Genomic DNA, 27,703 nt, shown 5'->3' on the forward strand with positions numbered 1-27,703 from the left:
AATTTGTCAGTATATTAACAAAACCATGCCATTTGAATGTCTAAAATTTGAAAGGGTTCGAACAAAGGATAATGAAGCAATGCAGCATCAAAGTACAGCTCCCTTTTCTTGCCCTCCCGATATAATGCAAGGGTTGCAGCCCTTCACCAAATCCATCCATGTGCTTATTAGGATTTCTGTATGGTTGCAACTCGAGCAGCAAGAAATAAACAATTAGCTTGCATGTTCCACATTCATTGTAAATCAGCATGATTATATTGAAAAAGAAATGTAATAAAGACCATCAAAAAATCAATAGCAAAAATGAATAACTGACTCACGGTTCACAGCAATAATCCATGACAAAATTGCAAATCAGTACAAATTAAAATGAGCGCATACTATATGATATGCAAGTACTGTGACACTGGCAATGCTATTTTCTGCCTAGTTCTGAAGTGTGCACAGGTACTACAAGCCTGCAAATTACAATCTGAGCGGCACCTGCCAAATGTGTTAGGTACCAATGACTTTGTGCCTGATATTTAAAAGTCTGTGCCAGACAATTTTTTCTGTTACGGTGTGCAGATCGCACAGGCTTACAGGCAAAACAGTAGAAATGTACACTGTAATTCTTCAACCTTATTGCATGCGTGCAAGGTGTTTATTCAAGCATATTCTAAAGGCATTATTTTGTCTACACTGACAAAATTACACTCTTTGTGAAGCCCTGAAATTGGCCAATCCAATCAATGTAGCTTTGTCTTAAAAATCAACTTAAAAATGTGCATACATTGAACTGAAAGTTGCTGTTTGATATGCGTAAAGGTTGAGGAATTAGGGTAATAAGATCTTTGTTTCAACAGATTTCTTGCCTTATTTTTTCCCCCTAATGGAATAAATTTCTAAACTCTGTTCTGACTGGGAATTCCTTACATTTTTGCTGATTTGACAATTTGACAAAATTACGCCTACTGGTAATTGGCAGCTAAATCACTGACTAACCCAGCATGCATAGCAAGGGATCTGCCCAGGAAATATTCAGTGGTGGGCACAAATTCCTGAATGAGTGAAGCGAATGAACAAGTGAGCATGCGAGTGATGAGGGGGGTATGCGAGGGGAGACGGTTTGCATAGCAAAAATTATTACTAAAATCTTATTATTAAAATAGTACTCATCAAATCATAGTTTATTTTTTCTCATTGTCAAACATCATTGATATTGAGGTGAGCCACTTAGATTTTTTCTCACTGTCAAACATCACTGATATTGAGGTGAGCCACTTAGATTTTTTCTCACTCAAACATCACTGTTAGTGAGGTGTGCCACCTAGATTTTTTATATGTGACAATAACAGGAATCCTATTTGAGAGGGCCTATTCGAAGTCTAAATTATTTCTGCTTTTTGTTTTAATACTAAAGCAGAATAGCCTGTTTTGATACTCCTGATATCAAATGTTAAAATCACTAATTATGGAAAGCCTTTTGGGGAATGTGTGTTGATATAAATGAATATAAAATATTGTACTGTATACCAGAGGCAATGAAATAACATATGAGCCCTGTATCTTTACCAGTTTGATTGTTTAACTACCAACTGTCGCTTGTCTTTATCATAGAAAATGCCATTTAGAACACTAGGGCTATATGGTAGTTGGAGGGGCAAACTGGTGAAGTGACGCTACATGATAGGCTCTGTGCGTACATTAGTAGCAATGTAGGATGCAAAATGCAACATACTGTACAGTGTAGACTCTTTAAATTCAGTGTTGTAGTTGTTTTTGTGCTGGTTTGACACTGCCTACATTGAAGTATGCGATGCATTTTATAGCAATTTCTGAAAACTGCATTTTTTTTTTCTTTTCTTAACTGACCTTAGACTTCTTTCTGTTGTTTGATCACTGGCTTTTCCTACTAGAAAAAGAACGGGCCATCTTTTCATGTCTCATTTACATTTACATTTGCTGCTGTGAACGGACATTAGACACAAATGTCATCATAGTGACAGTCTACTTGGGTTGTTTTGATCCACACAAATCTCCTCTTACTGAAGGCAGGGTCGCTAACGTCTGTGTGTGCCACTTTTCGGCAATGTTTACGACAATTGCAATCACTCGCAGCGGAGTGATCATGTATAATGCTGTAACAGCCATTTGCCTGAGAAAGGTTAGCTTTACACACGATACCCCGCACTTGGAAACATCAATAAAACTGTACTTCTGACAGTTGAATGTTGTTTTATTGAAACAAGCTCACGAAAGTATGATCAGGGGTAGATAGAGACAGTTACACAACTGAATATCTCCTCTTTTTATGGACCTCTGAATTTCTACCTGGCAGAATGATTGGCGTCAACAACCTTGAGCCAAATGTTGTCCGTTATTGTACCGGACAATGTCTGTGTCTAGTCGCTTATATGCAGGCTTGGTACTTTTTGTGCAGGTAGCGTGTTTTCTGCAGATGACTTACCTGTCTAAGACAAATGGTGACACTCGGCCTGATTCATCATCACTTTGCCGTGGGCTGACTAGGGTGGTGTTACTGCTCCTACTCCTGGGGGTGCCCATCCCACTGTGAGACTCGTCACTGGAATCACCATTGTCCTGATACTGACTGCTGTCATACTTTAACTTGGACTGAAAACAAATATGAGAAAGGCTTGAAAATAAAACTTTGAAATGATAGCAAGGCTACCAAACAGCTTGCCTGTAGGAAGCACATGCATATTTCTGAGATACCACCCCTAAGATTTTATACAACATTGATTGTAACACATTATACTCAGGAATTCAGTAATTTATGGTATCTAACATGTACACACCAAATCAACCACTGAATATCCTCCTCACGCTATTGTGCTCTACATGTGTGCAAACCCTGATCTCAATAACTGTAATACTTTTAAGATACCAGTCCTAACATTTTGTTTAACATTACTTTCCCTGTTACGGGATGCTGACGATCACAGTACAACCTAAGCTATGTCTGTATTCTGTAGAGGGGTTCAGACAGTACATACAGTACAACTTGGTTTCATTTAAATTGATAAATAGCACATTATGATAGATTAGTGTTTAATGTCATCCTGAAAATTTTTTCAATAATACAAAGGTGGTCAGTTTTATTGGAGCACACACTGGTGGTACATTATTTAGGCCTTGTTCAGAAACAGACAGATTTATTACAGATGAACAGAACACATGTTTATTCCGAGCTGACTAACCTACAAATTCAGTCTTCACAGACAGAGTAAAAACTAAAATCCTCACCAAGATGTATCAATACACCATTTTCATTCAAGTGCTACATGCGGAAACTGAAGAAATTATTTCACAGGCAACACAATTTTGTGACTCTTAGCACTTAAGAATTTAATATAGCAGTTTTAACTGAGCTACATACTTTTCGTGGAGGAGCCACAGGAGCTGCAGTTGTGTCCCCTGCATGAATCTTTGGTGGCGGAGGACGAGGAGGGGGTGTTCTTTGAATTTTACTCCCTTGTACCTGAAACAGGAATATGTCTTGTGTACCATTTGAAGTGTGAAGCACTTTCAACACTGATTAATGCATGGGTTTGGCTGTAAAACATTTATTTCCCATATATTATTATTTATTTATCTGATTGGTATTTTACACTTTACCCTTAATATGTTATTAAGTTTCAATTCTACTATAACAAGAATTCGTGAGACGATCTGTCAGCAACCTGTAAATAGGTCATGGGTCCCCCCCACCCACCGGGTCTGTCATACTTCCTCCTACCATAATGCTGGCCACCGTTTAATAAGTGAAATATTCTTGAGTATGGTGTAAAACATCAGTCAAATAAATAAATACTAGCATGAATTCAAATACCCACAGAAGAAAACAGCATGATACTCAAATTTGAATAGAATTCTATAATTTTCCACAATGAAATAACTGATATAAGTAAAAAGAAATTTGCCTTAAACTTTTAAAAAGCCGTGTCCAAACAGACTACAGGTATTCCCCTCAAAAAGGCAGTATTTATTACCAGATGTTAACATACCAAAAAGAACAAAAAAAAAAAAAAAAATTCATGTCCAGTCTTCGATGTGCAATATATGTGAACTTCCATGAACAGTGGTTAATTCAAACGTGCATCAATAATGACAACTGAACTTCATTAACTTACCTTAATAAGTTTTGTAGCTAATGGCGACACCTCATTTGAGTCCTTAAACAGCCTGTCATACTCAGTAATGAATGTACACACAATCTTGTTTGTAACACCCTGGTCTTTCAATCCCTCTATGCCAAATCCACACCTGCTTGTCAAATCAGAAATTCAATAACCTAATTAAGCTTATGAAGAAATAAACAATATCAGATATCAATGGTAAAGTGAATGTAATAATCAACATTATTACGATGTAGTGAGTTTGTATCAAGGTATCAAATTTATTTTCAGGAGTACAATGAAAACACACAGTACATATCTACATATTTGGGTAGTTGATGATAAATCTGGGGAAGTTCTCTGTAATTTGGAGTACATGAATTCATGAAATCACAGAGAATACTGGCCCCTGATTAAAAGCTATCCTTGATAGCTAAAGCTATCAACTGAGACACAGCTGAGGAAAGTTATGAATACAATGTACCTAAGCACTGCAGTGTACTGCCTGATATACTGTATACAACAATTTATCTGTCTGAAATTTGCAGGTGCAAGTGTATTTCCTGTTCAATCTACGCTATTATCACAGAGTAAAAACCACAACAATGCCTACATGTGTGAATCTATGTTCATGCCACTGTGATATTATCAGCCCAATACAAGGATTGAGCATCACGTAAAGGACAAAGAGTTAAAAAAAAAAAAACAACAAAAACGCACATTTCTAGTCATCACAATATCACTACAATCTTACATCAACTAAAAACGTCACATCATGTAGCTTTCAATAAAATGAAATTGAGCATACTGGAATGCGTTAATTATATGTATTAATAAACTGAAGCAAAAACTCTGTTATATATTTGGGGGGTCTTTATAACATAACACTAACTGAAGCTTTTAGAAGCTTTTTTGTCAGTTGTCACTAAACATTGACAAGAATATTTCACCTGTGTGATGGCAAAAGATATACAAGTGGAGTAAACTAGGAAGAGACCAGAGCAAATCACTGCACCTCGCAAGGTACACATATTGAACAAACCTCTTGACCAAGGACAAACTCAGTGGTTGAAAGGGTAGGCCTTGAAGTTAAATTATTGTAAATGAAGGCTACTATAATACTTTTGTGAGGAAAAATGAATTAATCATGCATGGCTTCATTTAACTTTCAAAGTAAATTTGTTCTTTAAAACACTGATTTTTCAATGAATGTATGTTGGGAGCAAAAAGTGCAACAGGATTCACTCCTGAGTGTGTAAAGGCAAACGTAAAACTTATTGGAAATGTAGTTTTTATTCTCACCTGAATATATTGGGACCAAATACAATGGCTAATGCCACAGGTGACATTTTATTGGTGGGTTCAAACTGTGTAACAATGGCCAGAAATCTCATCAGATATTTTAACAGGTTGTAGTTCTCCTCTGGCAGTTTGTTCAGGCATTCTGTTATCTTGTCAAAGTACAAGCTGTTTCTAGAATCAAAACCTATCAACAACACAAAAACACATCACCACATCATTTAATAAAGACATTTTCATGAAGCATATTTTAATAATAATAATAATAATGCTGTTTAAATTCATAAACAGATTTTGGCCACTCTCCAATCCTTAAGAAAGCAAAATAGAAAGGTTACTCTATATGCTAATAAACCTGTACACAACTGATTCAGATCATCTACATTGCTTTATGATGATATAACAAGGCATATCCCTAAACCTCTAATAAATGAAACAGACAAAGTGAAGTTATGTTCTGGTGTTTCACTGATTACGCTCAGGTCATGGAAGTAAAACTACTGGGATAGCTTGTTTCAGATTCAATTTTGAGTGGCAAGAAAATTTTGTGAGTTCCCTCATGACATGGAATTTTTTGTTCATGGCCCTTCATACTCACCCTGCTCAATGGCTATAATGTGTTTCGTCATGTGCTCTGGCACCACAGACTCAGGGAGCTCTCTGAGAAAGAGCTTCAGGAGGCCTGCCACTGCCATGATGTCATCATCTTCTGACAGATTTGCCTCCCCTGTCTGGTCAAATGAGCTCTTTAGTTTCTCCACAACACGGGCACTGCCACTAACCCGGAAAATACCTTCCTGTTCAATCCCTAAGCATGGAGTAAATAGCAGAATTTAAAAGTTGGCATATCACAAGCATATGATTTGCAATCTCACTTGTAAACTGACATCTATGAATGCAATTTGTGAACTTAATTATAAATCTGCTTGGTGCAGATTACGCCATACTCAAGAATATTTCATTTACACGACTGTGACAAGTGTAATGGCGAGAGTAAACCAGGATTGGGAACACCCATGACCGTCCTGATCCAAAGGTTGCCTTCCCACGTAAGACCAGCGAGTAAGCCAACATGAGCTGTATTTGAACTCACAGCGACAGCATTGTCATTGGGTCATTTTGCTTCGCTAGCAAAATCCAACCATTTCTTCCAATGTGACACACACTACCTCTTAATCCTTGAAAGGGATGTTGAGAAGAATATTTACTTTATCTACAGAAAGGGTTAAACTTCACCTTTCAAAGTTTTTCTGGAAATTTTTTTTCAGACAAAATTTTTTAAAAGTCTACAGCAAAATTCCTCCTGTTCAGAGTCAACATAATTGGCTGCAAATTAAAATCACGCCCACAAATCAGACTAACTCATAATAAGGAAGTCCTCGTTTCCTCTTGTAAATGATATTTTTGAAGCTTTGCATGTATAGGTCATTTGAGTTGTTATTGGTTAGCCACTTTGTTCAATCCCATGAGCTCTTACTCAACACAGATCAGCTGACTATAGCTCAACCTGGCCATACACTGATTCATGGTCTGATAGATACGTGTGCTATTTCGGCATACTCATAACATACACATACGTATCTTATAACTTTTGTACGTTTTTTCCTCTTCATGAATCTCTTGACCAACTGGACAGTCCAGTTTCTGTTGATCAGATATCTGTCCGTGTACATCTCTAGAGTAAACAACACAGGCAGTCCAGATGTGCAGAAAAACAAGTCGTACCATAAATCAGAGCTGGTCATTGTTTTGTCACCAAACAAAGGGGCATGTTGAGACAACTACATTTTTGTGTTTTTCTCTTCAAAACAGTAATTCTTTGTTCTGCTCTGTGTTAAAATGGTGACGTGCACACATGCAAAATATTACCAGAAACCTTGTCACGGAGAAGTCACACGCATCCGTCACAAAAATCTAGTGAGGGTGAAAACTCTTTTGTGTGTCACAACACACACACGCTGTTTAGAATCAAATGAACGTGAGTGTGTACATTTAGAAAGTAATCACAGATGCCTATCAACAGTTTCATAAAATGGATATGAAATAAACAATTTATTTATTTACTAGTATTTGAAACCACCAACCTCTGGCAAATTACTAACAAACTTTCCCACATATACACATCATATAAGTAGACGAAGAATGGTTTTCTATTAGATTGTACAAATGGCCACTTGAGCGTGATCGAGAGCTAATTGTCACAAATGTCACAAAAGCAGGTAGATGGAAAGACATGCTGTAATATTAAGCGTGGTCATACCATTGTTCTGAATGTAGTCACAGAGTTGTGACACAATGCGTGGTACTTTTTCACTGGATGGAGCCCTCCTTACTAATTCCTCTAGGGGAACCCCAAATGTCTTGTGACCATTGTGGACAAGCTTCCTCTTTGTGCCTGGGCTTAGTAACTTCCTCATCCTATCCATGTATGATGTTGGACTTTGGTCTTTGGGCTGAAGAAAAAGGAAAAACATAATATTAAACTCCAGATAAAATGCTGTTCTTTAGTCTGTGCTGCAGAGCAGTCCACAGAGTCTCAATTCAGACCTATATAACCAATGTGGTAAAATATTCCAACCTGCTGATACTAGTATCAATGGAACGGCAAAGTTTCAGAGGGGTACAGGTTTTGGTATCATTCAGGATTGGATTGGTTTCCTCAATCAATCAAATGTAAAACATAACCAAGCTCAACAACAGGCACCTAGAACTGCTATTATCAAAAATGCAGATTTAGAAAGTGAAAAAGAAGCATTTTTAATGTAGGCAGCAATTCGTTCCAGTGTTTTGGAGCCAGGATTTATAGCAATAAATGTATAAAACCTCATTTACATTGTAATCTAAAATGTGCACTGTAATACATACACATATAAATGCTTTGTGTATTTTTACTGTGTCTCATGGTTGATCATACATGTAACTGCTGTTACTGTAATACCGCATGCTTACCCTCTTCTAAAGAAGTTTACTCAAATTGTTCCTACATCATCAGTGGATAAAAACGCAACCTTCACAGTGGATTTAAAAATCCAAAAAACCTGCCAATCCTGTTGTCATCTACATGTGCATGCGTGTCTTGTTTGTGATTGTTCTACACATATTTATATACCAACATAACAGTGGATGCCGGCAAAGTTAGTTGGGTGGAAAAAAAAATAACCTAAGTTCTGGTTTTATATGAGAAAACAAAAATTCTCCCAGAAAAAATGCACCAATCATGTGTCATGGAGGATAAAATTTTCTGCAAACTTCCTCATATTTCCAAGACAAATCTGTAAGATTGGTGAAGATGTTCTGTTCCATGTACAATCCAGGAATACATAATAGATGAATAATTCTTCTGTAACATCCACCAACAGTGAAACAATTATTTACTACCTATGACCACAAATGATTATATCCCACGCCTTATTTATCTCACAAGAAGAAGAATTTCCAGTTCATCCACATGTGTCATAAAAATATCAAGTTGCAAAGAAAGGAAAAAAAAAATCCAAAAAGATTGTTCCATAATGATGAGATCTGTAATAGCATGGACGTGTCATGAACAATTACAGGACCCACCAATACTCAGATTCAGACACAGGAAGAATTAGTACAAATTTTGATTTACGCAATAAAAAAAAAAATGTAACACACGGTTAAATTCATGCAAGAAAAAAAATCTTAGAACCACACATAGAAACTCTTAACCAGAGTTACTAATGCAAAACCAAACTTTAAACTGAACTGAGGGTAGCCATATAGAATAAAATGAACACCATATTTCCACAAGGCTAACAATATTTAACACTATTAAATGAGTCTGGCTGAAGTATCCTCAAAACCAAACTTGAAGAAAGCATCAGTAAGAAGGCTATTAAAAAGCTATGTCTAAAAACATCTCCATATATTTTCTTCACAAATTTTTTCCTTGAAATTAAAGGCAGTTAAATGTTTACATTGTAAGGTGGCCTGTATGAACCTTATTGATAATGTATGTCATCATGAACAGATATTTTTCTTTCCAAGTGTTACAAATGCATCACGATTAATTTTATAGTCATCAACTTATAATTTTATACGGTACATGGAGTAATTAAAGTTGCCAATATATTTTTCAATAAATTAATACACCTTTGTGTCTATAATAAATCACAGAATTAGGCTGCAAGCAAGATTTAATGTAAGCGCATGAAATAAATACATGATGCATTATTAATGAATAACAGAGGGGCCACCTACCACATTGTAAAGTCACAATTAGAATCCAAACACTCATGGATGCAATCCAGATATGTTACTTCCTTCCATACTACTGCCAAAAATAACCCCCAAATCTTGTTGTGGTAATGAAAATAATGGAAATTCAGAATTCTGAGTTTTCCTTGCAATTCTACCAAAGATGTTTGGTTATGAAATTATGTACAAAAAAAGAAACATACTTTGTAGATGGGGGAGGAAGACAGGATGGTATTTGACAGTGTATTTACATAAAACTAAAATATACTTTGTATATGTATATCTATATCACTAATATACATGTGCATATATAACCACAACACTAATGTCCCATCTACATGTAATTCCAGTCTTGGCCAGGTGCATCTATGCTGACAGATTCAGGCTCAGAATTTACCTGTTCCTGACACTCTCATTAGAATGTATAAGTACATGTGTATACAGTAGGCAGAATAATTCTTACTGTGTAGTGTGAGCTGGTAAATGCACACTGTAGACATAGGCCATGTCTATCACAGAAGGGAAAAGCACGTGTAGATGTATCTTAATACTTCAGCATATCATCACTGAATACATGTACCACTGTGACAGTCTTTACTGACAACAGATGCATTCAGTGCTATATTAATCGCAGAGTTTATTGCATACTGTATGAATTTATATAGAGGTCCATAGGACTGTGGCTATCCCACCCAAATCATCAGTGAGTACAGTAAAATATCTGGAATAACATGTATCATATGTCGATGTATTTACAATTGAGACAAATGTTCACAAAGCCCTACTTTCAGTTTAATACTGCTAAGTGTAAAAAATGTTCCTCGATCAACAAAATGCACCAATGTTAACAAATAACCAAATACAGCACAGCCATTAATGTCAAACTGACCATAATCCAACAAGGCACTTCAATTATTAAGAGTAAACACTTGCTAACAATCAAAACCATGTTGTCTTCTCCTATGTCGTCATTCAAGGAAATGCTTTGAATTTGATTTCTACAGTTACCTCCCATTTACATGACTATCGATATCAAATGTGTACTTACAGTTACATGTACAAGTATTACTTTTGTGACAAAGAGGTATCACATGGTTTAACAGGTAAGTCAGATGCATATGACAAACATTCATGAAAATACCTACACAGCAGTGCTAGACCATGCTTCCCACCTGGCCTTTTAATCCTCAATCAGTACACAATGCCAAACAAACTGACATACCTTACCTTTTGAATGAGGCCAGTTTGGAAAACTTGCCCAGAGCTAGTTTACAGTTTTTCATTAATCCATCGGTAACAAGGTCGCCCATACTGCCCATGTCAAGGTCTGGCCCGCCGTGTAAATCAAGCTTCCAGATCTTACACAGAGGAGTTCACCATGTCACCATTTAGTGGCCGAATAAATTACCCAGCTAAAAACAGACAAGCTGCATGTATTCCATCAGACGTGAATACTTTATCATCCTTCGCTTCTCACAACACAGCTAGGCCACAGAGAACTATTAAAACACTACATCAAAATGTTGACTTCCCCAACTGTTTGATTATTTCTAATGAAGCCAGTCGGGCAATAAATAGGCTATCATTCACATCGCACAATGTGGTTAGCAATACTATAATTGACACTAAGTACACAATCCGAACGTTATTCAAGTGTCATGGGTTGGTAGTTAAAACACTACATGTGTACTATACATAGCAATATCTTGTAATGTTACACGTATTCCATGGGGGTATTTAATGAGCTCAACAAGATCTGCTGCCAAGTAACTTGTGAAAAGTAAGAGGAAATGCCATTCCATACAATTGGTACCACTTTACAATCATATCATATCTATCATATATCACATATGAAAACAAAAATATCAACGACCGTTATGGACTTTTAAAATCTGAGATAAAAGTAAACTGGTGGGTTGATCTTCACGAAAAGTATACTGTAGTTCTATCAGTCTATAAAGAATAACACCTTCAGAATACGCTTAAATATATATATTGCAAACATACAAAAAGGCTGAAGAATTATGCTAGCTGGTTTCTGTAGAATAAATGTATATACATGTAACGCTGAACCACGTATGTTGTATGTGCCATAATGTATTCAGAGTTCAAGGAGTGTTACTGGGGCAATTAGGAATCATACTGTTTGACAAACCTTAAAGCGCACAAGAGCACCTGAAGACGACACAATTTTAAAACCAATATTATCATAGTTTATAATCTATCTTTGTAGCTAGCCTCTGGGTGTAACTAACAGCGAACACAAGTCAATGGGACATGGGTTAACTTGTACCAGTGTCAGAAATCGAACATTTTGTTGTCCAGTTTAACATTGCAGCATCTTTGTTCTGAAGAGTTTTTGGCCAGAAATCTAATATTTTGCTGTGATAAAGTTTATCATATACAGGAGACATGACTATGGTTCATTTCTGAAAATCAGATATTTTTTTGCCCTTTTTTCTCAAAATACTTGTGATCAAATTCTGCATGCTATCAGGCGCTCTGAGATCTATATATTAACAAATCAGCAAGAGACTTAGGGAACATGCCGACCCTTTACAAGTACATGTCAACACAAACAAATTACTCAACCCAAACATATCATAATGTCATTAACATTTTTCAAAATTTTCCTTTTGTATACACTGGTATTCATACATATAGTACATGTACGTGTTATCGAGTAATATTACCCATGCATCTTTATTTGGTATTTTTAATATTTATTTATTTGATTGGTGTTTTACGCCGTATTTAATACGACACTTATCACGACGGTTTCACTTATACGACGGTTTGCCAGCATTATGGTGGAGGAAACCAGTCAGAGAGGAAGCCAGCATGAGCTGGACTTGAACTCACAGTGACTGCATTGGTGAAAGGCTCCACAGGTCATTACGCTGAGCTAGCACACTAACCAACTGAGCGATCTTTTCAATAGGAATGTTGAGCTTACACATTGCCTGTCATGTGTGTACTTGAACATTTTTACTCAGAGGTCTTTTACATGTACAGAGAACTATATGTACATTAACACTCTTAATTTCTATCTTGCTATCCACAATTCAAATATAGTTTTCTGAACTATTCATCATGTTGCCTGTCAGTATAAACTGCTATGCATCAACATGTACATGTAGCTAATATAACACATCTCCAAATCAACATGTGCTCTTTTAACTTCTGACTATCCACAAACCATACACATGTACACACCTGATGTAGGTGAATGTACTCAGTGACTTCACTCTCAGACGACCTCACATTTACATATGGCATGTGAGCATGTCTTGACTTGAAACAAACACTCCACATGGTCTGTATCTGCACAGAATAATTGCTATACCCCAGTGCGGGGATATGTTAATCCCACAGAGGAATACAGCACAATTATTAGACTGAATCTCCATAATGTTTATAGACAATTAGACTGCTTCATATTAAACTCTGTTCTTCACAACCAGCCAGTTTATAATTTGTTCATAATTTAACCTCATAGTAGAAACCCTCCTTCCCTCAGTTAAAAAAAAAGCACTTGTGATGCTTTTAAGTCAAAGGGTTTATTTCAAGTCAAAATTGCTTTGTGAAATCAGTTCCAGGATTAGAAATGCTTTTTCGCTCCCTCATTCAAACAGAAAAAAAAAGGCTTCATCACCCAAAGAAAATGTTTAAGGAAACCTCTATCAACATGAATCTCTCCACGGTAAAGAGGTGAAAGAAAGGTATCAGGTCCCTGAGAAGCGTGTAATTTAGCACGTGATGCAAGATTGCATTTTTGATTTACATGGCACTCTAAATGCTAGGACCTAATATAATCCCAGTCTGCAATAAAATTATAAAGGCCTAATCAATTTCAACCTCATTTCATACACACACACACACAAATATGTATTTACCTTCAATTTAAAAATTCATGAAATGATATGATAAATGATAAAACTTCAATTTCCTGTGCCACAAAAATTAATAAATAAATACTATGCTTGACCACATGCATGAATGACAAACATATCAATGATTTTGACTTAATTGTTATGTGTATGCAAGATTCTTGTTTTGTTTTAAAGTCTAAGCAGCATGTGAGTGTTTTTCTGAAACATATCAGTCCCTACAAATACACTGTTATCTGAGTGGAGTAGCATGGCTGTATGACACTTAACATACATGTCAATCACATGTAGATAATATGTGCTACAAACACATGTAGATAATATGTTGTATAACAATCTAATGGTTATGAGCATGATCACTACCACTTCCGAACAGATCCTGAGTAGAACAGTCATGAAAATCTGACTTCCTCGTTGATTGCACAGGTTAGCTGAGAGTTTTACATCTCATGGTTTCAATTCCACAACCACTTGACTACAAATTTGAAAAACCACAATGCATATACATTGAATTATAAAATCCCAGACATTCTGAGATAATCACTTACATACTATGAGTGATGAAGCATCTAAGTTTCATCAAGAGTGTTTTATACATTACTATGTGTACTCATGGCTGTCTTATTTTTATGTTATAATTTGCCAAGATGCTGGATTTCTCCAGTTACCACGTGATCTCTACTCGGGTTTTACTCTCCAATGCCAGTCTCTGACATGCATGGGGAGAGTCAACTTTGTGGACTGAAGAAACCAACCACTCTCTTTCGACATTTTCATCCCATACCCAACAATTATTAATGATATTATGAAGCCTCAGGCACACTACATGTCGTAGCAGCATAATTTGCCCGTCTCATTGTAACAAGTGTCATTGGCGATCTTTTTGTACTTGATAACTTGGAGGTTATAACAGTGTCAACGTTTATACAAGATAACAAATCAGATATTTATGGCATTTAATTTATTTACTTATCTGATTGGTGTTTTACGCCGTGCTCAAGAATATTTTACCTATATGACAGTGGCCAGCATTATGGTTGAAGGAAACCAGGCAGAACCTGGGGGAAACCCACGGCCATCAACAGGTTGCTGGCAGACCTTCCCATGTACGGCTGAGAGGAAGCCAGCATGAGCTGGATTTGAGCTCACAGCGACCACATTGGTGGGAGGCTTTTGGGTCATTGTTCGGCACTGGCGTGCTAACCACCTCAGTCACAGAGGCCCCCTTAGGGCATTTAAATCACTGTAAATACTTTCCATGAATCATCAACATACAGGAGTAATACATGTATCTGTTCTTACATAAAGCAAATTTAACATTAAGAAGTAGCTAACTTTTTCCAACTCTTGGAAAAGATTATGGCCACACAAATAAATGGCATATAATACAGTTGATGTATCAGATAATGTTTTTCCTTTACACTTAAACATAGGCCCCATTATAACGAAAGTGTCTTAAAGAGAAAGACAACACCTGACTAATGTATATGTCCACTGAGAGACTACCATTTAAAGTATTTTGGATTTTTTTCAACCCAGTAAAAGTTTAGTGAAACTTCGTCTTGTCACAGTCTCCATTACTGACAGCAAGGTGACGTTTACTCTAGCTCTCTAACGTCGAAGGCATTTCCCGTGTAATAGTCAAGGCAGTAGCCTGTGGCAGATTAAAGTTGTGGACTTGGGTGATGAAGGGCTACGTGATAAATAGTTTTCTGGGAAATTGGACATACTGGAGGGATATTTCCTCCACAGCTTCAACTGTTCATACAGTAGGCCTAATGTATTATTTATACAGTTTACGAGTAGCCTGCAAATGCACGACCAGGATATTCTTGGTTCACGTCATAGCCTCCGGAGGGGTTGTGCTGGTGATTTCGATCCCTATTAAATGTTTAAAAACTTACAATAGGATTATTGTGCAACTGCATTCATGCTCAATTCTGACAAAAATGGAAATAAATCTAAGCACCACTGAGGCTGATCTAGGCACTGGTCTGTTGCTGTTTTTTTTTTGCTTCAATTTTGTAGTTGTGGCTTCTAAGATGAGAGATTAGTAATCGCGGACGTCAGAGAAAGCACCTCTGTTTAAACACGTAATTTCAATAAAATCTGTATTTTATAAAAGAAAACAGAAAAAAACATCCCTTATTTGCAAACGGACAAAGGGCAAAATTAAAATTCTTCAATTCCAATAAATTCAGAGAAAAAATATTATTTCATAAGATTTACTTAATTTAAAGCGTTGTCCGGTGAGATGCCGCCTTCTCAATCCCATAAATCTGCAACTGCATACTGACTACATGCTAACATAAACGACAAAAAATGTATTTGTACAATATGAACAGCGGGTCTAAGTAGGCCTAGTGTCTACTGGGGAGATGACTTTCAGTTTGAGCCAAGACTATGTTGCTGTCTGACATTACTTAATACCATGATACTGTCACTGAATATTACACAGCTTGTAATGTAAATCAAATGATTTTACGTTTGTGGTGGTCCATAAATGATACACGCCTATCCCACAACACTGTGTAAATGGCCCTTCGGCTACACGTAAATAAAGCATTGTAAACGATCTCAAAATGATGTTCTTTTATTATATGTCACTTCATTGAGTGAATGGGTAAAGGCTTTGTCATAGCTTATGCCGTGTAACCTGATAGCAACGAGTTTCATTGGAAAAAATTCTCAAGGCTGCCTCGATTCACACCAGCCATTTGGGCAGTATTATCACTTTCTTCTACACGCTATTCGGCGAAATCTCATTAAAACAATAAAGTACGATAATTTATAGAAAGCTTGAGTATCCTGCTTTCCACTGAAATATGTTTTAGTCAGGTGCTGTCTTGCCCTTTAGTGTAAGACTTGAGTAAAACTTTTTTTAAAAGTTTTAAATTCAAATTGCCTTACTACATTAAAATTGTGACTTAACATATAAATCTTGATAAAATTGTATATTCATGAGTGTTCAAATTTCTGACTTTATAAGTCTAACATAGCTTTGTGATGCTGAGGCCTGCTCATCAATAGATGGTAAATTTCAGGAAGACAATATGACAAAACAAATGCTTCACAAAAAATACAACCTTGTCATGTTGAAGACGTGTCGCAATAACCAATCCTACAAGGAAACCAAAAAGTTGTGGAAAATTGAAGGTGGGACAGTCAGGCGATGAGAAAACTTTGAATACAAAACTAAAATTTTGGTGCAAATCCACCAAGATGTAGAGCAGGGTTTCACATTAGGTCAAGGTCTTCACCAAGAGCTTCATCTACATCAATAGCTCATCAATTTTTTTCTAGCGAGACCTGTTTCAAATAAACAGGTTAATTCTGCAGCCTAAGAAGTGTTAACCAGAGGGCAAGCTTTAAAAGCGCTTTTCTGTTGAGACTTAATTATGGAGTCATTCATGCACGAATGTACATGTAGGAAGAAATCAACCTTTCATAAAATCAAAACAAAGAGAAACAAGAAAAACAAAACAAAGAGAAACATCAAAATGAAACAGAAACAAGTTTCACTTCAGGATATTTTACATGTACCCTCATTCCTCAACCTTTTCGCATATAAAGGACCAACTTTCAGTGCAATTTCTGAACATTTTCAATATGATTTTGGAGACAAAACTTCCTTAGTTTGATTGGTCAGTTTCAGGGCTTCATAAAAAGTATAATTTTATCAGTCAATACACAATAATGCCTACAGAATATGCTTGAATAATCACCTTACAAACAAGCCAAAAGGTTGAAGAATAATAGTATATTCTTCTGTGTTTTCATATGCTACATGTTCATGATGAAACGAGAGCTGGAAATGTTTTCTCATGCTGTGTTCATAAATTCAGACAGAAGTTTTAAAAAAACAAATCCATGAGAAGAAATTGAATCAATCATTACTTACAGGTTAAGAAATTTACTTATTCTTTACAAATGTTAAAATAGTTACTTTTGTAGACAGCAGCAACTAGTGGGATGCAGTAACTTCCCACTAACCTCAGTAATGTGAAATAAAAGTATGAAGTAAATGTTTTACAGGTGTTATCCAAGTATGAAAAGTTCTCAACACAGACAACATCCAATGAGGATCTGTCTTTTAAGCCTGCTCCTGGAGCATTTATTAGCTACCTACCTGTAGTAGCTACTTGACCTCTACTGACACACATGACTACATACCTGTTATTTATACAATTCAAGTTGGGTTTCAAATCCAAGAGAATTATATACATGTACATGTAATAGCTTTAGAATTTATCATACTGAAGAATTTTTATAATGATGGTCAGCTTTATAGGTGAAAAACAGGTGCACCGAACTTTGGCAAGTTACTGACCAACTCTTCCACATGTGACACAGATATGCACACCACATTGCAGGGGGGAAAATAAGAAAAATTGCTAGAGGCAAAATGGCCCTTAATCTGAAACTGTCTAGAGGCCATGTCACAAGAATAAGGGCCAGTTTTTTTTTTTTGTCTTTGTTGAGACAATATGTTGAATATGTCTGATCCTTGTATACACAATGAGAGGGTTATGAAACTCACTACACAGCAGATAATATAGATGGCAATACTTTGAACTTCCTGCTCCCATATCACAGTAAAGTCATGCATACAACCATAGGCTATGCATATAGCACATTGAATTTAAGACTACATGCTACTGATAATATCGAAAGTTTATATTTTGAGTATGAACATGCAAAAAAAGACAATAATATTAAGACTGATTGAACTCACGCCCCAAATGATGTTGAATGACATCCCTACATTTAGCTGACTGCTTGTTTATTTCCTGTACTACAGGTATGTCATAGGTGTGGGCGTTCTGTACTATGGTAAGTTTTCGTCAGAATGTCATGTGGGCTCTCACTGTTGACTCAAAACTGGGAGCGAGGTTGTACCTGAAGCCTACAACTCCATACACTGAACAGGGTGACCTGATTGTGGGGAGGGAGAATGACCTATCTAACACTAAACACTCGTGCCCTCACAAAATGACATTATGTGACTCATATTTATTTCATTATTGGACTGGTGTTTTAGCTGTGCTCATTACGCCGTGCTCAAGAATATTTCACTTATATGATGACAGCCAGCATTTTGGTGCATGGGAGGAAACCGGTAAGCCCTTAAATAGCAAGAGAGAATCAAAGATAGTTCACCAATAATATGGTTAAAAATGAAAACCATTTTTTTCTATTGTGCTTCACATTTTTTTTAAATTCCATATCAGCCTGCGGTCTGTTAAAACCTTAAATACTTGAGATGGAAAATTTATTTACTTACACTACTATTTCAGATCTTATGGAAATCTAACAGAGGAGGAAGTACATTAACACATTATATTTCTGGGAATTAAACAAATTACAACCAGCCTTAAAACTGCACCTCTAATATGCAACTGTACTTGTAGATTACACACCTGTTATTACCTTTTCCCCTCCACCCCCAAATCAGTGTTCTCAAGGTTGAGTAGACAGGGTTCAAATGTTCACATTCTATTTCCTTTTTTGTAGCTTCTCAGCTTTTCTCGGCATACAACCACATCAGCGTTCTCAAGGCTTAGCACACAAGGTTCATATGCTAATAATCTACAGTCAATTTCCTTTTCTGTATCTCCTTTGCTTTTCTCTGCCACTCAACAGACCAGCATTCTCAAGGCTTAACAGATAAGGTTTATATGTTAACATTCTTTATGCTTTTCAGTAGTTTCTTAGCTTTTCTAAGAATCTGTATTAACCAGCAAGTAAATTGAATAAAAATATAATAGTTTACCAATTAGAAGATAAGTTTTCATACAAATTTTTTTCACATTTAGGTGTATTTTATAAAATTTATTTATGCATGGCCATAATGTCACCATTAAAATTTGGAATCAGAAGTGAACATTCAAATTTTATCTACACATGCCCTGATTAGAGGTGTTTTTCACATTCCACAAGTGACATGCACACAAAATTCCATCAAAATCTGACAATATTTGGAGCAGGTATTGCCTGGAAACCAAGCGAAACAGACAGGCGGACAGCACCCAAAATAATTTTTAAAGAAACCCACTGTCATCATTTTTAACAACAACAAAACTAAATTGTCTCATGAACAAAACATCAATCTGATGTGGTCTAAATCATCTTGGACAGAGTGTCCACTATCTCAACTTTCAATACAAATATACATGACTAAAACCAGAGAATTTTTCAAGAATAAGACAAAAATAAGTGCAAACACTGAGTAAATCACCACTACATGCACTATATTTCAGATAAAAGGGAGGCATTATTCTTTTGTTCCAAGCCAATTAGACAAAGCCATTCATATTTATTTAAACCATGTGAATTACCCACTATTTAAGCACTAAAGTCCACCATCATTTACTCCCTCCTACTCATTCCCATTCAATCAACGAATGTGTTTTGTTCACTAAAGCGAAACATCTCTATATCAAGACAGTCATAAGCCCGACTACATTCAGGTATTGAACTGAAGTTTATGAAAGCACACAGAGTTATTTCCCCTGAAAATACCATCACTGCTATATTTGAATGAATGAAACCTTTATTCAAAGAGGGCTGTCAAATTTAACAAGTTGCTCTTCCCAGAGGCCCTCTATAACAATACATGAAGATTAAACAAGTACTAACAGTTTATACAATTCCATTTTTGTAAAAACATGAAAACAGTAATACATCACTACATATATCAGCTTATATAAATTCACTGGTTGAAATAATTTTCAAATAATGTGACTTAAAAGCAGAAAGTGATGGTGCTGTTTTGATTAGACATTTGAAAGAAACTGTTTGGGAGAAGACAAAAGTTACATGACAATTCAAAAATAGCAACATTTTTATGTTGTATACCAGAATCCAGAATGCCTGCTTGGTTCAACAAATCATGGAAGAAATATAGTTACATACCCTGAAACTGTACTGAGCTTAACATCTGCGAATGGTAAAAATATATTTTGGTCAGGGCAATATTCTTTTGTGGTATGTTGACCGATAAACATTGTTTTCCTTTACTAATAAACACCTTTCCGTTCCACTGGTTGTTTGTTAGTTATGTGTTTTCAAAGTCTGTCAGCTGATTAAATGTGACTCATTGTTAAGAATGCACTAATTGAATGCATGTATGTTTATGATTGTTACGAGCCTGAAATAAAATAAAGAGCAAATATACAAAAATACACTGCATATTATCGATTAAGACTATAATGCAGACCTATAAAATAGGATATAATGGTTGAATATAATTTACACTACTGGCCTTACACCTGACCTAATTCCCGACTTTTCTGACTTTCCCATTATTCTGGAATTTGCGTTCTTTAACTTTCAATGTTTGAATGCTTTAATATTCAGGTGTATTAGCAAATAAACATCACACAAATAAGGCTGAGAAAATTTCCCCAACCTTCAGCCTTAAAAGCCTTAAATATTGCATATATCATAAGAATTAAATGAAAAGACAACCCCAGATTAAATGTGTAGTCAATGATTGAAACTGAATAAATTGACACTGTCTAATCTCACACCTCTGACAAGTCAAGAACTGCATCATTCACTCATTCCATCTTTTGCTTTCATGGTAAATAAAACCAAAATATAGAATGAATAATGCACTGATTTTATCAGAGTTGTTACATTATTTAGTCTACGACAACAAGAGCAATGTACATGTAAAACTAAAACTGACCTGATCTGCATATGCCATGGCTTATGTCTTGTTTTTTTCATCACCTAATTAAGATTAACATCTCTTCTTAACAACTTGTGCCAAGTTCTTCACCAGCATCCACACAATACAGTAAGATGCATCTCTTTAAGCTGAGCTTAAATCTTGAAAAAACAAGATTAGGAGAATTACACAAATTTCATCCTTTCATGAACTCGTGGCATTGTTTCATGTAAGCCTATGGTACTTGTGCAAGTGACCCAGTATTTAACTTGAGTATTACAGCCATGGACAGATACATTACTACAAGTAAATACATATTCATTCCCCATTTTAATAAGCAATACCAAATTATCCCATGGCAAAAATGAGAAAAATAAGATAAAAAACATATGTTAAAGTTACATTAGCAAAGCATCAAAATGTGCTTAAAATAAAATATTAAAAACATACGGTTTTCTTTGTAGATTCTCAAATGTAATGGAAAAAACAAACAAATCCCTATGTAGTTCAAATTTATTTATTTATTTATTTGATTGGTGTTTTACGCCATACTCAAGAATATTTTACTTACATGTATACGACAGCGACCAGCATTATGGTGGGAGGAAACCGGGCTGAGCCCCGGGGAATATGTTAATCAAATCAATTTCTTTGGCAATTGTTTATCTCTATACCCAATCTCAGTACACTCAGGGAATATATTCGCTATGAGTCATGTACATGTACATGTGGTACTAACCTTTATTACGGCTGTTTCAGGGAACGACAGGTCAGGATACACAGTCGTAACATCCAGACAATGCAGTCGTCAACACAGGTTAGAACAGCAAGTCCTACGGTAATGTGACTCTCAAATCAACCTTCCCTCAACTGCAACTGCTGGAAGAAGATTAATGAAAACGTTCAGTTAAAAACAAAATAGAGAGCTACGCACTAAATCTCTCTCGGGCATAAGTATAGTTGTCAGGGGTGTTTACAAGGTAATGGAGGCAAAGGGCCAAAATCCTTCAAAAATAGGTGAAGGTCAGTGGAAAAGAAAATTTTTTTACATGACTAGTTGCATACACAATGCAAGTTTGATGAAATTGCTTAAAGACTTCCAACATATGGTGTTAACTACCCTGGCACAAAAATAACTTAAATGATCGCAATGACCTTGACAAAAATTGGGCAAGGTCACCAAGCTCTTCGAAATGTCTAAGTGTACATCATCATGAGGTATAAGTCCGCTAAACCTGGATACAAGTGTACAAGAGACAGAGCATTTATGGATGAATGCCAACCACTGTGACAATACCCCTACGCTAATTTTGAAAGCACCAAACCATTCTGTGCTGGTATTCTCCAATAACACTACTCTGGTCTAGCAGAACAGTTTCAATATCATCAAATCATATTTGAGTTTTCAGAATGACACAACATCCCACCCAATCACAACATATTCGTGTATTTTCACAAAATTGCAAAGCCAAAACCGGCAATTTTATAACCTTTGGTATGAGCCATTTCATTCCAGCAACCCAAGAATTCCTTTTACGCACTAAGCATATTTTATAACAGATATATCCTTCCTCATTTAATGTACGCTGTCCCTAATTGGGATAGCTGTTCCAAAGGCCTACGTGATTGAGTATATAAACTCTAAAAAACTGCTGCAAAACATATCCTAGACAAACATAACAATAAATCATCAGCTGAAACTTTTGAAATATTAAACTTAAAGACTATAAATGAAATTATCCTGCACCAAAAAAATCTCACTGTTTACAAATCCTTAAATGACCACTATCCTGACTATATGAAAAAGTTGCTCCCAATCAGAGAAGAGCCCCATCATGAGCTACATGTAAGATCATGTACGAGCAACCAAGTAAAAATTCCTTTTCCCCACACAGAGCAAAACTTTAAACTGATTAATGCTATGTGTATTTTTTTTCTTTTTTTAATACCCTGTGTGACTGCAGAGTGGTTGTGTAAGTGAATGGAGGGCCTCAGGGAACATCAATACTGTCATATTGACTGAGTTTGTTACCCTCTGAAAATAAAGATATTACTATTATTATTATGTTAATTTCATCATAAAATACAGAGACATGATTGAGTCATCAGTTCCACCTGGCTAAACATAATCCAGGTACCAATGATGTTCTGCATACAAGCTCTGTCAGAGCTGCATTCCTCAACGCCTTGTGCAGGCATGTTTTTACACATGTAGCCTTCTGCAATTTGGAATAGAAGAATGCACAGACAGACCTACAGATCATATATAAAATGTCCAAGAACAGTACATTAGGCACAAAAATCAATTTATGACGTTCTTCTCTAATAATGTGTGTACATTTGCCCCATGTCTGTCACAGATCAGAGCACCTCTCTCAAAGCACATGTACATGTAAACATCAGACAGCCTCAGTAATGAGTATGTATGCATGCACACTGGGTACCCTGAGGTGGGTGTCACTGGGTTGTGGTGTCAGGCAGTGACTTACTAGCCGGATAACAGACTAGCAGCTGATTAACGGGATCAATACTCAAATCAGTTCAGCCTAACAGTCAGCCTCTTGTGGAGACCGAAATAAACCCGTGTCCAGTGACCTGTTGATTCACGCACATATACATACAGTAGACGTGAACTGATGATCTAGGGAAATGTCTTAATCAAAGAACGTGTGAATATGCTTGTTCGAATCAAATCACCTATAATTTCACGGAAATTTTCACTTATTAAGAACCTTTAGCACAATTAATGCAGAAGCAACAGCCATTCACAAATGACTTCTAGTTGGTGAAACATTCCCTGAAATTTATTACAGGCGACTTGCTGAGGTTTCCAGAATCATTTATTACACTGTGATATTTATTTACTTATTTATTTTATTTATTTGACTGGTGTTACATTACTCAAGGATATTTCTCTTCTACAATGGCAGCCAGCATTACTGTAGGTGGAAATCAGGCAGAGCTTAGGGGAAACCCACGACCATACTGTGATATTTCTATATGTACACGTAAATGTATTCTTGAGAACTGCAATTAAGTTTCAGAGCAGACTCCATTAACATTCACAAACTTGTGCAATATGGCAGTATAATGTAACCTGTAGGAACTGTACACATCACCAAATGAGGGATAAACATTTTTGTCACTGATCTTGTCACATTTACATTTCACCAAATCATAAACTTCAGAGAGATAAAACTGAACTAAAGGGTACTTACCAAAAAGTATGGATTTAAGAGAAAATTATATGCACATTTCTGAACACTTACCAATGTACATATACACTTTTTAAAAATATAATGATGTAACAAAATTGAGACGTTTTTCTTGTTTTTCTTGTACACTGTCATGTAGCTTTCAAATTCAAAACTACTGGACCACCAAGAACATGTACCTTTGTCATTGTGGTTCGACAGAGATGACAAGTTCACATTTGATTAGAGCTGTTCTGCATTGCCTAATTAGCAATATACATACAGCGTCAGAAGGTGATATGACTTTATACAAATGAAGCTCATAGACACTGGAAGTAATAGAAACTACAGGAAATTCAGCTGCCATCAGATGGGCTTTGCACAAAGGAGTTCAAGAGGGAGGTAGAACTCTATTTCTTCTAATTTTTTGGTCTGCTCATTTTAGCCACCATATATATAAATGTAGCAGGACTATTGAGTTACACTTTTCTCACACTGTTAAACCCTCTAATGAACAACATACTCATATCTTTACTTTTCCAAAAGGCTGGTAAAGAAATGTGTCAAAGCTACTAATATCTATCCCAGAAATTGGAAGAATTAGGGTATATGTAGCATAAACAATTTAATAAGTCAAGTCTTAATATATATCTTTCATAAACACCTATATAGAGAATGCGAGAATTCAGGTGTCAAATACAAATATTATTTACTGTAATACTGTAACAAGCCTACTACAAGTAACAGCTCAAATACATTTCTGAACTCAAGTATGAAGCATATGTACACATGTATAATACAAAGTTTACCAAGTGTATTGTATGTATTTATTTGATTAGTGTTTCACGACGTACTCAAGAATATATCACTTATACAACGTCGACCAGTGTTAAGGTGGGATGAAACCAAGCAGACCTCAGAACCTGGGGAAACCTACAATCATCCGCAGGTTGCTGGCAGACCTTCCCAAGTACGGACGAAGAGGAAGCCAGCATGAGCTGCACCTGAACTCACAGCAACCATATTGGTGAGAGGCTCCTGGGTCATTGCTCTGCACTGGCAGACTAACCACCTTGGCCACGGAGGTGTCAAACTATATTGTACTAAACATGTCCATAGCCATCAACAAACACAAAATTATTATTTAGCAGAAGTACCATCACAATATTTTAAGTTTATTCTAAATTTGATTGGTACTTTCGAAGTTTTTGCTTAATATGCCATAGCCAGGAGCCTTTAGGTTTAAGGTTAGAGGAAGTCAGTGTCTAAGGTAAATCACCACCTTTTGCAAAGAGTCTATGAGCATAGACTCCATGCACAGGATGCCAAGTCAGCCAACCTCTAAATGACATGGATAAGAAAACCTGTCAATTACACCTAATCAACTGTAACTGTAAATACATGCATATATACATGTATTTAATGATCATATTATGTGGGCTACACTAATAATTTCATAATGCTCAATGCAGGAGTAACAATGACTGTGCGTACATGTGCATTTCTATCCATCAACATGCTGAATATATCAACGTGTGTTTCCATTTAGGGTTTGCCTTGTCCATGAAGTTATTGTCAAGACAAAGCAAATCCGAGCTGAGTAGATTTGTGAGATAAAGTCACGTATTTGGCCTATCTTACAATGCAGTCCAGGATCCCATTAGGTAGATTACAACGAAAATCTGACCTTCTCCAAGAGAATGCTGTGATAGACAAGGCCCATTTAATGACAATTTCATGTACTCAGATCATACAGTCTGGAGCCAAAAACACAACTACATGTACATCTGCTTAGAATCATAAGAGCATAACAACATGTGGAAACTGGGAATTGTGATTGAGACATCTGTCCATATAGAACAAAGCATGCATGTATACATTTTCAGCTGAACCAAGGAATGATTACGTATGGCTTAGCACCACATTGGTAGCGTAACAGCCACTGTATGAAAAAATTTCATGTGATTATAACCTTGGACCAATACATTTATCTGGGGTTTTCTTTGCGAATTTTTCTTTCTCTATGCTTTTAAAAAATTCTCATACACTCTCACCGTGTAGTACCATGTTTGCTGAACTACATGTCTACTGCAGGACACAGATAAAAATTTTTCTTCTTGATCGATTGATGGCCAAATTCATTGAAGTATTATCAATGAAAAACCACAACTGGCATTCAAAACTATATGCATTTGACCTAAAATTTCAAATATGACTACCCTACTTCATAAAGCTTTTTGCATATGAAAGAGCAACTTTCACTACAATTTATGCATCTTTTAAGTTGGATTTTGGAGACAAAACTCAGATGGTTGGATTGGCCAATTTCAGGACTTTATAATTCTTTCAGTCTGCACAGAATGCTGCCCTCAGAATATGCTTGTGTTTGAATAAACATCTTACGAATATGCGAAAGGGATGAATAATTACAGGAAGCTACTTAGCTTGACTGATTCTAACAGTTCTATTAATAATCGGTAGATTTTTTGAGGTTTGTTTGAAACCACCAAGGGAAATATATTAGTTACCTCTAAAAGTGCATTTTTATCATCTGAATTTTTAGGCCAAATACAAAATGTGTAGACACTTTTGGTAAGCTCAATTTAAACAGTTAAACATTTAAGGTGATATTTGTATATCATTTATTTTCAGTCAACATCCAAAATTTCACATCGGTATACATGTACATGGAGCTCCTTTTCTAAAACAGCTTTAAATTGTCTGTCAGAAGACAATTACAAGAATAGATGTTTCAAGATGTTTTTCAGTTCAAAACATGATTACCATAATACATTACATGTATAATAAATTTTCTTTGCAATTATAAATGCAGTAATAGGTACTGTCCACGTTTAATATATGTTTACATGAAGAAGAAAATATTATTGTCTATGTACATTTATATATATTAGTTATATGTATTAACAAGACCAGGTCTTTGGGAAAACTAGTGCAGGGTTCAATTTTATCTACCATACATGTACATGCAGACGTATTTAACGCAGACGAATTTCACAGGGGATGCATTCAAAAGAGTTTCTAGACTGACCTTTGAAAACCACAGTGGATACATGTTCCATGCTAATGTGTATGCCACATTTTTAAAGAACATACATGCATAGTTTACATATACTGTAATTACCAGAATGACTACAATTAATTACTACAATTAAGTATTTGGTTAACACTTAAAAAAATATACAAAAAAAGAAAATATAAAAATGTAAATGTGTTTTTTATTTTTATAAGGTATTCATGAACTCAAATACTCACAGTACTCAATCATGTCAATCATATACATTA

At 35.9% G+C, this 27,703-nt stretch overlaps 1 protein-coding gene across 4 annotated transcripts in view; it reads right to left on the reverse strand.

Moving 5' to 3' along the window:
* Positions 1-27,703, reverse strand: part of LOC135467354 (protein FAM13A-like) — a 58,116-nt gene that overhangs the window by 23,577 nt on the left and 6,836 nt on the right. For 3 of the 4 annotated variants that reach the window (XM_064745151.1, XM_064745128.1, XM_064745136.1), the window contains exons 2-9: positions 21,946-22,085; positions 21,225-21,360; positions 7,681-7,873; positions 6,019-6,228; positions 5,424-5,607; positions 4,137-4,269; positions 3,383-3,484; positions 2,450-2,616 (exon numbers count right to left, since the gene is read on the reverse strand). In XM_064745151.1, coding sequence (XP_064601221.1) covers positions 2,450-2,616; positions 3,383-3,484; positions 4,137-4,269; positions 5,424-5,607; positions 6,019-6,228; positions 7,681-7,873; positions 21,225-21,242 — 1,007 coding nt within the window. In that variant the 5' untranslated portion in view covers positions 21,243-21,360; positions 21,946-22,085. The remainder of the gene's footprint in view (positions 1-2,449; positions 2,617-3,382; positions 3,485-4,136; positions 4,270-5,423; positions 5,608-6,018; positions 6,229-7,680; positions 7,874-21,224; positions 21,361-21,945; positions 22,086-27,703) is intronic. The other variant, XM_064745143.1, reaches the window with a different exon arrangement.

The sequence above is a fragment of the Liolophura sinensis genome, chromosome 1 (genome assembly GCF_032854445.1).
Source record: "Liolophura sinensis isolate JHLJ2023 chromosome 1, CUHK_Ljap_v2, whole genome shotgun sequence".
NCBI classification, from domain to species: domain Eukaryota; kingdom Metazoa; phylum Mollusca; class Polyplacophora; order Chitonida; family Chitonidae; genus Liolophura; species Liolophura sinensis.